The sequence below is a fragment of the Eremothecium gossypii genome, chromosome VI (genome assembly GCF_000091025.4).
Source record: "Eremothecium gossypii ATCC 10895 chromosome VI, complete sequence".
Classification (NCBI taxonomy): Eukaryota; Fungi; Ascomycota; class Saccharomycetes; order Saccharomycetales; family Saccharomycetaceae; genus Eremothecium; species Eremothecium gossypii.
Window position 1 is genome coordinate 457,252 of NC_005787.5, and position 14,990 is coordinate 472,241.

At 50.5% G+C, this 14,990-nt stretch overlaps 7 protein-coding genes across 7 annotated transcripts; 2 read left to right on the plus strand and 5 right to left on the minus strand.

Moving 5' to 3' along the window:
* Positions 1–459: 459 nt before the first annotated feature.
* On the minus strand, positions 460–1,911 carry COX15 (Cox15p; the record flags this gene model as incomplete). The annotated part of the gene is made up of 1 exon (NM_210913.1): positions 460–1,911. One exon carries the CDS (start codon positions 1,909–1,911, stop codon positions 460–462), a length of 1,452 nt encoding a protein of 483 aa, NP_985559.1.
* Positions 1,912–2,234: 323 nt separating this feature from the next.
* On the minus strand, positions 2,235–5,411 carry PIM1 (ATP-dependent Lon protease PIM1; the record flags this gene model as incomplete). The annotated part of the gene is made up of 1 exon (NM_210914.2): positions 2,235–5,411. The coding sequence occupies one exon, from the start codon at positions 5,409–5,411 to the stop codon at positions 2,235–2,237; it is 3,177 nt and encodes a 1,058-aa protein (NP_985560.2).
* Positions 5,412–5,626: 215 nt separating this feature from the next.
* Positions 5,627–6,157, minus strand: HAP3 (Hap3p; the record flags this gene model as incomplete). The annotated part of the gene is made up of 1 exon (NM_210915.1): positions 5,627–6,157. The coding sequence occupies one exon, from the start codon at positions 6,155–6,157 to the stop codon at positions 5,627–5,629; it is 531 nt and encodes a 176-aa protein (NP_985561.1).
* A 151-nt stretch (positions 6,158–6,308) lies between these two features.
* RFT1 (glycolipid translocation protein) lies at positions 6,309–7,967 on the plus strand (the record flags this gene model as incomplete). Its single annotated transcript, NM_210916.2, has 1 exon — positions 6,309–7,967. The coding sequence occupies one exon, from the start codon at positions 6,309–6,311 to the stop codon at positions 7,965–7,967; it is 1,659 nt and encodes a 552-aa protein (NP_985562.1).
* A 58-nt stretch (positions 7,968–8,025) lies between these two features.
* APN2 (DNA-(apurinic or apyrimidinic site) lyase APN2) lies at positions 8,026–9,702 on the plus strand (the record flags this gene model as incomplete). Its single annotated transcript, NM_210917.1, has 1 exon — positions 8,026–9,702. The coding sequence occupies one exon, from the start codon at positions 8,026–8,028 to the stop codon at positions 9,700–9,702; it is 1,677 nt and encodes a 558-aa protein (NP_985563.1).
* A 38-nt stretch (positions 9,703–9,740) lies between these two features.
* On the minus strand, positions 9,741–10,208 carry POP8 (ribonuclease P; the record flags this gene model as incomplete). Its single annotated transcript, NM_210918.1, has 2 exons — positions 9,741–10,095; positions 10,156–10,208. 2 exons carry the CDS (start codon positions 10,206–10,208, stop codon positions 9,741–9,743), a joined length of 408 nt encoding a protein of 135 aa, NP_985564.1.
* Positions 10,209–10,398: 190 nt separating this feature from the next.
* Positions 10,399–14,925, minus strand: PEP1 (type I sorting receptor; the record flags this gene model as incomplete). The annotated part of the gene is made up of 1 exon (NM_210919.2): positions 10,399–14,925. The coding sequence occupies one exon, from the start codon at positions 14,923–14,925 to the stop codon at positions 10,399–10,401; it is 4,527 nt and encodes a 1,508-aa protein (NP_985565.2).
* Positions 14,926–14,990: the final 65 nt, after the last annotated feature.

Consider the following 14,990-nt stretch of genomic DNA (forward strand, 5'->3'; position numbering starts at 1 on the left):
TGTCGTAAAATGAACATGCGGGTACATCAACGTAAACATGTTCGCATTGGGGCTATTTACGTGAAATATGGTATAAATCCCGTATATGTTGTTTTGATTAGGCGGATTCCCGGCAGCGATACAAATGTTCTGAGCCAGTGAAGCGTTTAAATTCCCTAGAATTAAATCCATTGGAATCCCCTCTTTAACGTTCGAAGCCATTTTGTGCGTTCGTCACTTTATTTACAGCCTCTTCTTGCTCGTACGTGCAACCACTATTTATAATTTATATTGGGCCATACCGGAATTGATCCCGCCGCGCATTCGGCCGCCATCCTCCAGATCGGTGAGAAGCAAAGATGGCTGGTCACAATCACAGCCACTAATAATTTGTATGGACAATGTCACTAGCCGGGATAGTAGGCTTTCTATTTACATGAGACCCCGGTTGTCATGCCCGCATTGCGCATCCTTAACGATTCATTTAGCTAACCTGGAGACTTCAGACATAATTTGGCCACTGGCCCTCTTCTGCTGGGCGTGCAGGCTGTTCACCAGGAGTCTCATTGGCGCACGTGGCTTCCGGAGTTGAGCGGCAAATACCAGAGCAGAGGTTAACAGCGCCAGTGCACCTGCCTGGTGGGCAGACGCCAGTGGAACCGGTACCAAGTATAGCAGGGTCGCCACGCCAAGGGAGAACTGCAAGGTCACGAGACCCATCATTGCGTGCATAGTCCGGTTAGCGCTCTTTGGGATCAGGGCTTTTCTCCTATTGCAGTACAGATGGAAGGCCAGCACCGAGCAGAAAGTAGTGGTTGCGAAAATCCGGTGGTTGAGTTGGACGGTGGTTGGATTTTCGAACATATTTCTCCAGAACTTGTCGCTCTTGTCCTCCTTCCTTGCAAAGGTATCGTCCATTAACTCACGTTGCTTGGGGAGCCAGTTGTCGCCCATATGTGGGAATGTGTTGTAGATCAGACCGGCGTCCAGCCCAGCGACCAAACCGCCCGACATGGCGGTGAGAAACGTCAGGGCAGTAAGCGCAAGTGCCATTCTTCTGACTGGAGCCAATGCTGGGCTGTCCAGCTTTTGGAATAACTCCATCGCTTTTGCGGGCGACTTGACCCATTTTGTTTCCCTCAAGATCTCAATACCAGTCCACAGCATTCCCATATACAGAACGAAGGCAGTGCCAAGGTGCGCGGTCAACCGATATTGCGAAACAGTTGGCTTGGACTTCCGCTCATCGAGCTGGCCCTGGTCAAGACCGGAGCGAACCATCCACCAGCCAATGAATCCCTGAAAGCCCAAAACCAAGGACAGTAGGAAGAGCCTTCTGTTAACACGCGGCGAGGTCTTCCGAGTCGCAGCGAAGTAAACAGCAGGGAGCACAAAGACGGCGCCAATGGCACGCCCCCACAGGCGGTGGACCCATTCCATGAAATAAATAAACTTGAATTCCTCCAGACTGATGTGCGAGTTCAACTGCTGGAACTCGGGAGACTGTTGGTACTTCCTAAACTCCTCCTGCCAGTCGTTCTCATTCATAGGAGGGAGCGTTCCCGTCACCGGACGCCATTCTGTGATACTTAGCCCAGATTCGGTTAGTCGGGTTAAACCGCCCAAAACAACGATCCCAAACACAAGCCCCGATGTGCCGACCAGCCAATAGCCAACCGTTTTCGAGGAGTTGAGAAGTTTCCTTGGTCCTTTTACTGACGCAGCCTCTTGCAAAATCCTGGATGCAGAGTATGGTCGCAAAAGCCCGGTGCGGCCCGTTACGAAGTTCAAGGAAGAAGTTTGCTTCCTGAAGGGCGGCGGCAGTTGGCTCCCCCGGGACGCTAAGTATTTGCCAAACCCAGCAGTGCTGCTCGAAGACATAAACCTGCACCCATGCAGAGTCGCATTCCTGGATAAAATGGACCTGAACATCTTCAAAGGTCACAGCCTCGATGAGCGCCGGGCGTTAATTGCAATACTCTGTTGTGAATCTGGTATGCAGTTTGCATGATGACAATTTACAGATTTTTTCCAGGATGTAGAACATGTGCTCGGAAACAAATGGCGTGATAAAGTATACAGTAATTAATACATTACTTAGAAATCCCATCGGTTCGGTACAGAGCTTGGGAGGATTAAACATGATATAGTGGCAGTATGATCGTCGGCCTTGAGTCGCTCGCCGTGCATTTTGTAATGCATTCAGGCACAACGAAGGACTAGCATAATGAGGCACGGTCGAAAGTACAAGTAGGCTAGTTACTGGAGCTTGCAGTAGCCTTAGAACGCTCTATTAGGTCGAACTGGTCTTTCCACACGTTATTGCCCTCTTCCTCGGTCACCGAGCCAAAGAGGACATTGAAAACATCATCATACCATTCCGCAGCAACGGGGATAAGGCCCTCCTTCACATGAGCTGGTAGATCCTCCCAGTCGGCCATATTATCTTTGGGGAAGATAATGGTCTTGGCGCCGGAACGCTTGGCAGCTACGGTTTTTTCCTTAATGCCACCAATGCGCAAGACCTTACCGGTCAGCGTTAGTTCACCAGTCATAGCTATAGTAGGGTCCAATGGCTTATTCATTGCCAGGGAAAGCAAAGAAGAGGCCATAGTGATGCCTGCGGATGGGCCATCTTTTGGAGTGGCGCCCTCTGGACAGTGCAGATGGATCGCTGCCTTTTCGAAAAATCTATTGTTGGGAAACCTTCTGCTCATGAACATCTTGGAGAACGAGTATGCGAGACGTGACGACTCCTTCATGACATCCCCTAGTTGCCCGGTATGCTCCAACGAAGGGTTAGAGTCCTTACTGAGCGGCTGTCCCAACACAGACTCCACGTACATTGTACACCCACCTAGATATGTGTAGGCAAGACCCATCACAACACCAGCTGGTGTTTTCTCGTAGATCCGGTCGGCGGTGAAGACAGGAGGTCCCAGATATTCAACCAATGTTTCAGGTGTGATATCGATTTTAACTGAGTCCGGGATATTCAGCGGTTCGGGAGCTGGGAGATTGTTTGTCAGAGGTTTGGCAGAGGCATCCGGCTTTCCATTTTCGGGTTCGATATTCGTCTCAGCGGGTGCAGATTTTGGTGTATCATCGATACTGAGCTGTTGCACAATCTTTAATGCGGCTTTACGGTATATCTTCTCAATGTGTTTTTTTAGACTGCGGACACCGCTTTCGCGACAGTAGTTCTTCAACAAGGCTACTATGCTATCACTTGTGAGGTTGATGTTCGCAGAACCGAGTCCTGTGGACTTCTTAGCGGCAGGAATGAGATGCCGCTCCGCGATTTTCACCTTCTCGTCAGCGACATAACCGGACAGTTCAATCACTTCCATACGATCGAGCAAGGGCCTTGGGATCGTATCAAGCGTATTGGCAGTACAAACAAATAAAACCTTCGACATATCCACAGGGAAGTCTAGATAAGTATCCAAAAATGTTTTGTTTTGCTCCGGATCTAACAGTTCCAGAAGCGCAGAGGCTGGATCGCCTTGATGGCCGGTGCGCCCTAGCTTGTCGATCTCGTCGATCAGAATCAATGGGTTCTCTGTCTGGCACCTCTTCAATGCATGAATTAATCTACCAGGCAGTGCACCTATGTATGTCCTCCTATGGCCCTTTATTTCCGAGACGTCACTCATGCCACCCACTGAAAACCTGAAAAACGTCCTGTTTAGCGCGCGGGATATTGATTGACCGATGGATGTCTTGCCAACACCTGGAGGCCCAACCAGACAGATGATCTTACCGTCAATCTGGCCCTTTAGCTTCCCTACAGCAATGAACTCTAGGATGCGGTCTTTAACATCTTGCATACCGTAATGGTCATTATCAAGGACCTTTCTGGCACTTAAAATAGAGTACTGATCTGTCGAGGCAATGCCCCACGGTAGGCTCGTGATCCAATCCAGGTAGTTCTTGGTAACGCTGTACTCGGACATGGCCGATTCGAGCCCGGATAGTCTCGCCAGCTCCTCATCGAATATCTTCTTGACATGCTCCGGGAACTTTAGCTTCTCCGCGCGCTCCCTGAAGGTGGCGATGGCCTTGTCCTTTGCGTCCTCCACGCCCATTTCCTTCTTAATGCCCCGCATCTGTTCAGTGAGTACCTGGTCCTTGTATCGCTTCTGTACCTTCGCGTCGGTCTCCTTCTCTATTTTCTGCTGAAGTTCTGCAACATACACCTCCTTCTTGATGAACACCAGCGCCTTCTCCAGCCTCTGCTCCACGTCTCTGGTCTCCAGCACATCCTGCAACTCATTTGGATCGCCCACGGAAATAGCTGCGGCGAAGTCCGCCAGTAGGGAAGGGGACTCGAAGATGTTGGGTTTTAGGCTGGTCGTTATGGAAGACAGAGCGATTAGCTGCTGCTTCACTGTCGCGTTTATCGACGAAAGGTGCTTGAATGTATTGAGGGTCTCGCTAGTGAGGGCGTTTAGCATCACAGAGCTGTGGTCGACGGGCAGATCCAGGTGGTCGGAGAAGTTCCCAACCGTCACCCCAGTCTCGAGCAGAAACTCCGTCGGGTTCTCCTCCTCCTCCCCGCCCTCCGACATGTCTCTGAACTTCTCCTTCTTGGCCTGCACCAACCCATCGTCGGTCGCCTTTTCTTTCGCTTCTGCCACAAGCTTCGGCGTGGACACCAGCTCGTCCAGTTGCACCCTTCTGTGGGGATAGAGTACCATGCTCATGGCCTTGCGGCCGTCAACGTCAACGCCGTGGTGTACGCTTGTGATCTGCGCAAACACCCCCACTCTGTGTACCTCCTCGATGCTGTCAATCGAGTCCTTGTCCATGCTTCTATCCTTCAGCAGGAACGCGCCTAGGTACGGGATGTTCCGCCGCAGCAGCCCGCAGATAGCTTCGATGACCGCGGGGTCGTACACGGTCACCGACTTGTAGTACCCGGGGAAGAGCGGCCGGTTGCTCATCGGTAGCACCATCAGCTCCTCGTACTTGCGCGGCACCTCGCCCTCGCTCGGCGGGTTCGACCGGCCGCCGCCGCCCGCCGAAGACGCCGAACCGCCGCTGCCCCGCGAAGAACTAGCCTCCGACGACCGATTCGCCTGCTCTTCCCGTGGCTGCCGCTCCGCCTCCTCGTCGCGCACCGCTTCCTCGTCGCGCCCCTCCTCCGCGCGCGGCGGCACCTTTTTGTCGTCGCTCTGGTCCGGCTCCCGGTCCTGCTTCAGTATGCACTGCCCGCCGCGGTGTATCCCGGACTGCTGCCGCAAGGCCCACACATGCACATCGCTGTGCGCCCGCCGCCCCGCCCCCGCCGCGCGCGCTGCGCCGCCCGCGCCCGTTGTGCTATTCAGCGCGGCCGCGTGCGCCATCCGCGCGCCTGTGTATCCTGCCAGCAACCTCACCCGCCGCGCGGCGTTTCCTCCCACGCCTGCGTTCCTGATCCGCGTGAGCATTAGTCCACCGTACGTGTCTCGCACCGTATAGCGCCTCTAGTATCAGTTACAGCTTATCTTGAGCTACCTAACTACTGACTGTTGCGGGACTCCCGAGGTGGCAAAACTAAGCAACTCATGCATTTTTTTAAATACTAGACAAACGGACGGGCCCACCGCCGGCGCCTCGCCGGCCGCAGCGCCCGCCTGCCCCGCGGCCGCAGGCCGCGCGCTGTTCATATGTATAGCGACCCGTCCTGGTTGATGAACTGGTCCTGTTCGGGCAGCGCACCCGCGCCGGGCGCGCCCGCAGCCGCGCCCGCGCCGTGCTCGCCCTCCTCCTCGCCCGCGTCGTCGCTGCCGTCGTCCGCCGCGCCGTCCAGCCCGTCCGCGCCGTCCTCCCGCCGCTGGAAGATCATCTGGTTCTTGAGCGCCTGCTGCTGCCGGTACTTGGCGAGGTAGATCTTGAGCACCTCCGCGTAGTTTTCGAACCCGAGCGCGTGCAGCGAGATCAGCACGTCCTCGCCGTTGATCGTCTTGCGCTTGTCGCTCGCGCAACGGTCGCTGGCCTCGCTGGTCACGAACGAGATGAACTCGCTGACGCACTCCTGCATGCATTCCTTCGCGTCCTTGGACACCTTGGTCGTGACGGGCAGCGTGTTCTTCATCAGCCGCGCCACGTTGTTGATGGGCAGCCACCGGTCCTGCTCGCGCAGCTCTGCAATGTACTGGTTGTGCTTGTCACGCTGATCTGAGTTGGCATCCATCGTGCGCTGCGCCTGCGGTCTGCATTGGTGTTGTTGTTTCGGCAAGCGCGGCGGTACGGCGAGCGCGATTCTAAAAAGCTTCGCTACACGTTACGAAAGGTTGCGTGGCTGGACCGCCGGACGTGCGAAAGGGTAGGCTAGAGAGACTGCGATGTGCTCCACAGGTGAGGAAATACTGGCCAAGTCGACGCAGGGGGCGACGTTCCTGATGATGGGGCAGCTGTTCGGTAAGCTGGTGACGTTTGTGCTGCACAATGTGCTGGTGCGGTTTCTGTCGCCGCGGATCTTCGGGATCACGTCGTTCCTGGACTTTCTATCGTCGACGGTGCTGTTCTTCAGCCGGGAGGCGATACGGCTGGCGACGCTGCGCATCAAGACGGGCGGGGACGGCGGGCGCGGCGGCGAGATGTCTGCGGAGCTGCAGACGGCGGTGAATTTTGCAAACATACCGATGTGCATCGGGGCGCCGCTGGCGGTGGTGCTGGCGGTGTGGCAGTACTCGAACCTCAACAGCTACTTCACGCAGCTGCCGTTCTTCTCGTGGTCGATCTACCTTGTGCTGCTGTCGATCCTGGCGGAGCTCGCGAGCGAGCCGCTGTACGTGGTGAACCAGTTCATGCTGAACTACCGCAAGCGGTCGCAGTTCGAGGGTGCGGCGGTAGCAGCGTCCTGCCTGGTGAACTTCGCGGTGATCTACTGGTACGAGAACTGGGTGAATGGGCGCGGCGAGACGGTGCACGACAGCTACAAGCAGGAGGGCATCGCGGTGCTTGCGTTTGCGCTGGGGAAGGTGGCGCGCGCGATGACGTTGCTGGCGCTGTACTACGTGGACTACGTGCGGCATCTGGCACACGAGAAGCTGTTTTCGCTGTCTTTGACGAAGGTGCGCGTGCCGGGCAGCGTGTACACGGCGTACTTCGACTCGGACGTGCTGCAGCACTTCAAGAAGGTGTACTTCCAGCTGTGCTTTAAGCACCTGCTGACAGAGGGCGACAAACTGATCATCAATTCGCTCTGCACGGTGGAGGAACAGGGGATATATTCGCTTCTGTCGAACTACGGCTCGCTCATCACGCGGATGGTGTTTGCGCCCATTGAGGAGTCGCTGTTGCTGTTTCTCACGCGGCTGCTCTCGGACAAAACGCAGCAGAACCTGCACATATGCATGCGCGTGCTGGTGAACCTCGTCAAGTTTTATCTGTACCTCGCGCTGGTCATTGTTATTTTTGGGCCCACCAACTCGTCTTTCCTGCTGAAGTTCCTCATTGGCTCCAAGTGGTCGAGCACGAGCGTTTTGGAAACCATTAGGGTGTACTGCTTCTACCTGCCCTTTCTTTCGATGAACGGCATACTGGAAGCCTTCTTTGCGAGCGTCGCATCCGGCGATGAGATACTGCGCCACTCCTACCTCATGATGTTGCTTTCCGGGGTATTCTTGCTGAACTGCTGGGTCTTTTTGGCGCATTTCAACCTTTCGCTGGAAGGTCTTATCTTCAGCAACATCATCAATATGACGCTGCGCATCATCTACTGTAGCAACTACATCCGTGGATTCTACAAGCGGCTGTTTGCAGATTCCAAGCAAACGTCCCTATCGTCGAGCTTTGCTGGTCTCAAAAAAATCCTACTACTTTGCATCGTTGTTGCATATGTGGACTGGTCCATCATTGGATATGTCCAAAATATCAGACAATTGTTGGTGAATATCTTATTGTCCGTTACTTTAGTCCTGGCGATGGCTTACAATGAGAGAAAGCTTCTTCTGGAATTCATTAAGAAGTCTAAGCCGGTGCCAGTAAAAGAAAACTAACACTCACTTATCTGCTCTTCTATAATAATATACTATAGTTTTTGTCGTTCGAGTTTGAATGTCATTATCCGTTGTCATCAATAAAATCTGGTTCCACAACGAAGACAGCCGGAAGAATTCAATCCATGAACCATCTAGTGCGATGGGTATAGATGATATAGACAATAAAGACACACGATGCCTGCGGTTCGTGACATTCAATGTGAATGGTTTGCGCACACTCTTTGGACACTATCCCTTCAGTCGGATGAGTAATTCTCTAGCGCAGGTTTTCGAGTATTTCAAAAGCGATGTTATTACGTTTCAAGAACTCAAAACTGATAAGCTAGCCATCCCTCGATGGGGCATGGTAGATGGCTACTATTCTTTCATTACGATACCAAGCAAGAAGAAGGGGTACTCTGGTGTTGGGTGTTGGATCAGAATCCCTGAAGCAGCCGATCCGTTGCGATTATCATTACAAGTATTGAAGGCGGAGGAGGGTATTACAGGCAGACTAAAAATTAAAAAGGATGGCGCCTTGGTAGCATATTGCGAGGACCCGACCATTGGTATTGGTGGTTATGATGGCTTGCCCTATGGGAGTGATGCTAATGCACAGGAACTAGACAGTGAGGGGAGATGCCTTCTAGTCGAATTGGCCTGTAAGGTGGTGGTCATTTCCGTATACTGCCCTGCTAATTCTATGAACACTGAGGAGGGTGAAGTTTTTAGGCTGCGTTTCCTGAAAACTCTATTCAAACGTGTGAGGAACATAGAGAATCTGGGGAAGAGGGTGGTACTGATGGGCGACCTAAATGTATGTAGGGACCTCATAGACCATGCGAGTTGCATAACAAGAAATAATATAAAGATAAACCCAGACTGCGACGGTGCTGTTCTTGAAAGGATTTATCAAGAGGAAGCTAGGGAGTTTATATATGAACCATTACGAATTGGAAGAAGGTTGCTAAATGAAATGCTCATCGATTCTATAATTCCGGATCTGGCAGAAAAGGGCGTTCTCATAGATAGCACAAGATATGCTCAGGGAAGGAAGAGACTAAAGATGTATACCGTTTGGGATACTTATAGGAATTCCAGACCGGCAAACTATGGTTCCCGTGTGGACTACATACTTGTGTCGAAGGCATTAAAGGAGGGAGTTAAAAAAGCCGACATATGGGCTAAGGTGATGGGGTCGGACCACTGTCCAGTATTTACAGACCTTCAGATAGAAGAAGAAGATACCGTCGCTCTGGAGGAAACAACAAAAATACCAAGGTTTGAGGTGCGGTTCAATTATGACCTAAATCATAATATATTTGATGCTTTCCGAAAGAAAAGTATAATCAAATGCAAAAGTGCTACCAAACCGTTGAACCAGGGAAAAGTCCAAAAGAAGGCAACTAAATCAAGTGAGTCTCAGATAGAAAAAAAACCAGATAAGTTGCTGCTCGGTGCCTCTAGTAGTAACATAGCAGCAAGCGGCAAGTGCCATGAGGAAGAGCAAGGGCAATCAATTGAATGCGCTCCACTCGAACTTAACAAAGCTCCTGAACAACGACCCTCGGCGGTTGAAAAACCATTTTTCGCCCCATCAAATGCACCTCTCTGCAAGCACGGAGACCGATCGGTTCTTAAAACCTCGAAAACGTCGACGAATTTTGGGAAACAGTTCTGGACGTGTAAGCGTCCCAGAGGAGCCCCAGAAGATATAAAAGCTTCATGTGGCTTCTTTCAGTGGAAAAGTTAGCGCATGGAATTTTAGTGTGACCCGTTCCGCTTTTGTAGCTAATTACAACTGGAATCCGCTACTTCTTCCTCCAAACTCCTTTTGAACCATAGCTCATCGTCCTCCCCAACCTTCATCCTCTCTAACTTTGTACATTCTTGCAATATATGGACCACTAATGGCACGCCGATAAGTTCCTCGCTTGAGATGTATGTAGAAAGGGCCGACGAAAATTGGGCACGGTCTTCGTATCCCACTTTAACGAAGGCTCTGTTTCCTTGCACCGAAAGGAAATCGAATTCGATCCCCTCACCGAAGATGCCATGAGAGCGTTTCAATGCGTTAATTATGACTTGCCTCCAAGTCATTTCATCTATCAAAAGTTCCGAATCTTGTTTCTCATCTTGCGATGACCTAATGCCATTGTTAGTAATTTATTCAACTAATTATTAAAATGTAGCATATTCAACTCACAGTAAAAGCGCAAAATAGTGCCAGTCTGGGCCAAGCTTCTTGCATGCAGTCATTTAGTAGTGTCTTCCAGTCAGTGACCAGGAGAAGTGATGTTGCTCCTAAACTTGATATCCAGTTTAAGTGACTAAATATCGTTAAGTACGTTGAACTTAATCTGATATGTAAGGAACCAGAATGGAGTGAAGGCTGCGATTACAGAGTAGTAGATTGCTACCTCCTCTCAGATACACTGTACAGATGATTCTATTCTGATGTCCGACCTAAATCTACATCATCGTGATAGGAAGCCTGATCTGCGCCCTCAATCTCGTCATCGACATCGAAGTGCTGGCCGTCCTCATCAAGAAAAGCGTTTAGGTTGTTGGCATCATTATCATGGCCGACCAATAGATCATTAGCATCATCTAGAAATTGGTCGCTGATTAATGATGAATAACTTGGGCCTCTACGGGATGAAACGCTTTCTCGGAATCTTCTTATTCTTGCCCCCGCCTTCGACTTCAGTAAGAGAAGAAACCCGAACAGACCTGCAACCCCGTACGCGCCCACCTTCACAACTTTGTTTATTGCTCGGTCCAGGCCATTTTCTTCTATCAGGTCATCATCATCAAGCCTGATTTCACCAAAGCGCGAAAAACCACCATTTCGCCTAATTCCACGATCGTATATGACCCATAAAGGCACAAGTAGCACCATAGTCAAAAGCAACCACCAGAAGACCACTGACGATGCATTTGTAGAAGATGGATACTTCTCGTAAAACTCCTTTTCTTTTCCAGGGCATGGATGTGGGGAGTCTGTACGCTGCAATTTCAGACCACCCTCACACTTTGACAATGGTATCTTTCTATATCCTGTTGGTTGAAAATATTCTACCAAGTCGCGATTGCGTTCGCAAACGGCCGAAGGAGCCTCCGGCTTAACTCCCGAGGGCAACTTACAAGTGCCATCGGAGGTCCTGATATAATTGTAATCACATTCAAAGTCTTGTCTGGTGCATGGACAAATCCTACTTGTACGGTAATCCTTTGTGTAGCTGGCGTTGCCAATGAAACAATCGTACTTGATACGCTTGAGAAATTCCACCTCCTTTCCGAATAAACATTTATAATCAGGATGTTTAATTGATGTATACTCGAAGTCACCGTTATGCCTACCGCCACCTGGGTGAAATTCACACTGGCGCTTGAAGATGTGTGCAAACGAAATTGCATATGTCTTCGACTTTCCACGTAAATGTTCTTTGCTAATTAGCAGGAACCGCATGGAAGTGTCGTATGGAACAGTAATGATATCATCAATTATAACCTCTTCATCAGCGAATTTAAAGTCCTGCCAAGATCGTCCAGCATCAACGGAGTACGTAATCGAATTGGTTTTTACGCCATCCGGAACCAAGACAATAATGCTCCCCCGATCTCCGAATTCCCATTGATGAGGAGTGCTCTTTACCTCAGTCCAGGTAACGCCCCCATCTGTTGTGAGAAAAGTCGAGCACTGTTCGTACGGCAATAGATGCTCGCCAACATTCCCCACGCCTAGCATATAGCCAATAGCAGACCCAGAGGAATACGTATCTCTAAGATCTTTCCTTTCAGTATAGCCATGCAGGTTTAGCGAGCATTTTGCTCTGTTTTTCCCATGGCACGGGTATTTCTTACCGGAAGAATCTTTTCCTGGAGGAGAGAGATACTTCCAATCAACTCCATCATTGAACGAGATAGCGGTTTTCAAGTGTTTCGCCTTCGCTTTGCCTTTTTGAACCTGATCCAGATTTTCTACTACGTTGATTAAGATGACACCATCTAGTCCCTCCGGGGTTTCAAAATCCACTAATCCTTCAGCGTTGCTGTTAACACCATCTTTTAAAACCACGAAATCAATACCATTAGAATCAGATTTGACTAATGTGCCGTATTCTTTGTGTTTTACCAGAGACTTTGACATGTGTAAAAATATAGCCCCTTCATGCGCAGATAGTACAGAGTATGATTGTTGTTTCTCTGGTGCAACAAAATCGGGCGGGAATCGAGACTCATTGAAATGCACACCATCGATAGTTAGATACGAGCTTACCTGCTGACGTCCCTCAGACACAGCTATAGCCGTAAAGTCGCCAGTTGTGTGAAAACCGATAATCGAATCAAAAACCTTATCCGAAGTGCGGAATTCGTCGGTAGAGCGGAGTAAAATGTTCCTGCGCTCCTTTTTATTTTCAATTTCACACATGATCATATCCTTGTTTGCAGGGTGAGAGTAGATAGAGCCCACAAATTCGCAAGATACTGCACCTGTAAGCATTTCACGGAAATTCCTACCACCATCTGTCGTTATATATGCAGTAGAATGGCACTTTGGTCCCAATTTTTCACAGTCTTTGCCGCCGAAATAGATAAATGTTTGATTATCTTTAGCGTGGAACGCTAAAGGAAGGAACAGGTGCCTCACTTCTGGTAGGTCCACAGCATAAAAGTGGTACCCTCTATCATCGGTAATATATAGCACATCATCGGATGCAAAAATATACGCCAGATCACCAAAGTAACGGTTAAAAGTTATCAGTTCGGCCCCAGACCCCAATGTATCTAGCATCTTAAAAGTTTTACCGCTGTCATGAGATATTAAGGCTCTCTTATCTTTAGTTAAAACCATCAATGAATCATCTTCGGCCGAGTTAAAATATTGGTAAGTCTCGAATTGTGTTTTGAAGACGTGCGCAGTTACCTCAATGTCTGGACGATTTTGGACTGCTGAACAGTCAACCTTCACCGGTTCAATGTTGAGATCCTTCGTGCACTCATTTCCTTTAATTTTGTGCATCGGCATCAGCTCACGAGGGTTATCCTTACATGCTCCCGCGGACCGAAGCATACCCAAATCAGCAGTGCAACCCTTGTCAGGCAGGCCTAGAAAGCCAAGTGAGCATTCATAATCCGCATTGGTACAGTCACAAGGCTTCACAAGTGGATTAATAACGCTGGGGTCGTTTTTCAAAAGACATGCGGCTTCAGATTTCCTTTTATTGATGGTATATCTTGCGCCGTTCAGACAGTTCCCATTTCTTAACTTGTACTCCTCCATATCACCATCCGTGCACTCTTTGCCATTATGTATATCCGTGAAGATACAATCGACCACTATTGTGTTTTGATCGTCACCCACAGCTAAAAATGAAAACGCGGTACTAGAGCCGTCGCTGATTGCAGAGTGAACACGAACAAATTCATACTTGCCTTCAATATGGTGCTCCTCCCAAGTATGGCCCTGATCCAGAGAATAGTAGATTTCTTCTTCGGGATCTCCGTCATCACCTGGATTATAGGGACAAGCCAGAAGGATGTTTCCATAGTTCCCGGCAAAAGAGAGTACCGGATATTCGAACGCGACCGACCATGTGAGACCGTAGTCTCTAGAAATGACTGATAGATATTTATGTTTTCGTGGCCCCCGACTTCCACGTTTTTTCAAAACAATTCCCATTAGGATGCCACTCGTTGCGCTCTCGCCATGGCCTACAAGGCCTGAACTGCTCACCAGTTGCGATAGCTGCACAGGTAGTTCACATTCCTTTCCGCCCTTACTGCACCCCAAAGCTTTGTGGTCTTCTCCTTCCGCCAAGTGCATCGGTTGCCAGCTGTAGCCATAGTCGTAGGACAAGAGTGTGACTTGGTCTTCTGTACTGCTTTTCCGGGCGACCATCGACAGTGTCCCATTGGCGTCAAGAGCCATCACAGGACCCAGCTCCTTATAACGTTCATCTAGAGAGTCGGCGACTGCATGGAACTGAATGCCAGAACTATCTGAAATATAGTTGGCATACAACGCATTCTTACGCGAGTGTGAATGTTTGCCTGCTGGAATCGAAAAGATAATCTGGTTGCCAGTGGAAGTCGTCACCGCACGGAAGAAATTGTCTCGTATATGCGTCGGAAATATAATCTTCTGGAACTTGTCTCCATCCCTCGAGACCCAAACATGCTGCACAGCGTGTTTGTTGTAGGCATCTTCGGTGGTGGTGACGAGGATATACTTCCCCAAAAGGCCGACGGAGCTGACAATCTCGTCATCAAAGCTGTCAAGAGCCTGCTTGCTTTTTCCGAAGTCATCTGTCCTGTAGAGGACGGCAGTGTGTTTCTGGGCGTCATGCTCGATGCACAGGATCGTCGAGTCCTTTGCCACATCGTGGTTCCTGGCCTGCCGCAGAAAGTGGCACAGCCTGTACACGCCGGGGTCTGGATGTCCCAGCGGCGCAATTGTCTTGCCGCCGTCCTGCGAAACCCACTGCTTTTCGTATGACTCCGCCAACACCGGGCTGCTGTCCTTCCGCTCGAAGTGCGACGTCACCATCAGATACTTGTAGTTGTCCGGGTTGCTGTACACCGAATACCTCTGCAGGTTCTCGCCGGGCTCCGCCTCCACGTGCATCACCCGCGCCCACGTCTTGCCGCAGTCGTCGGTCTTGTACAGCTCGTTGTTCTCCAGCCACGCGAACGCGCGCCGCTCGGGGTAGTAGGGATCTACCTCAACCGTGTTCACCCCCTGATCGAACTTCTTCACCGTGCTCCACTGGTCGCCGCCATGCCGCACCAATATCTCACGCCCCTGGTGCCTGATTAGCGTATTAGTCCCCTTGAACTGCCAGATGCTGCCCAGATTATCCACGTCGCGCACAATGTCGATCACCGGCCGCGGCTTCTCGCCAACCTCAACTGCCGCTGCACACGCCCACACAAACAGGAAGGTCTGCCACACAAACAGCATGCCTACCATGCGATCTCGTCTTCTAGCAGAGCGCTGCGGCTTTGCTTCCCATTTTGCCACCAGTATGTGGCGGC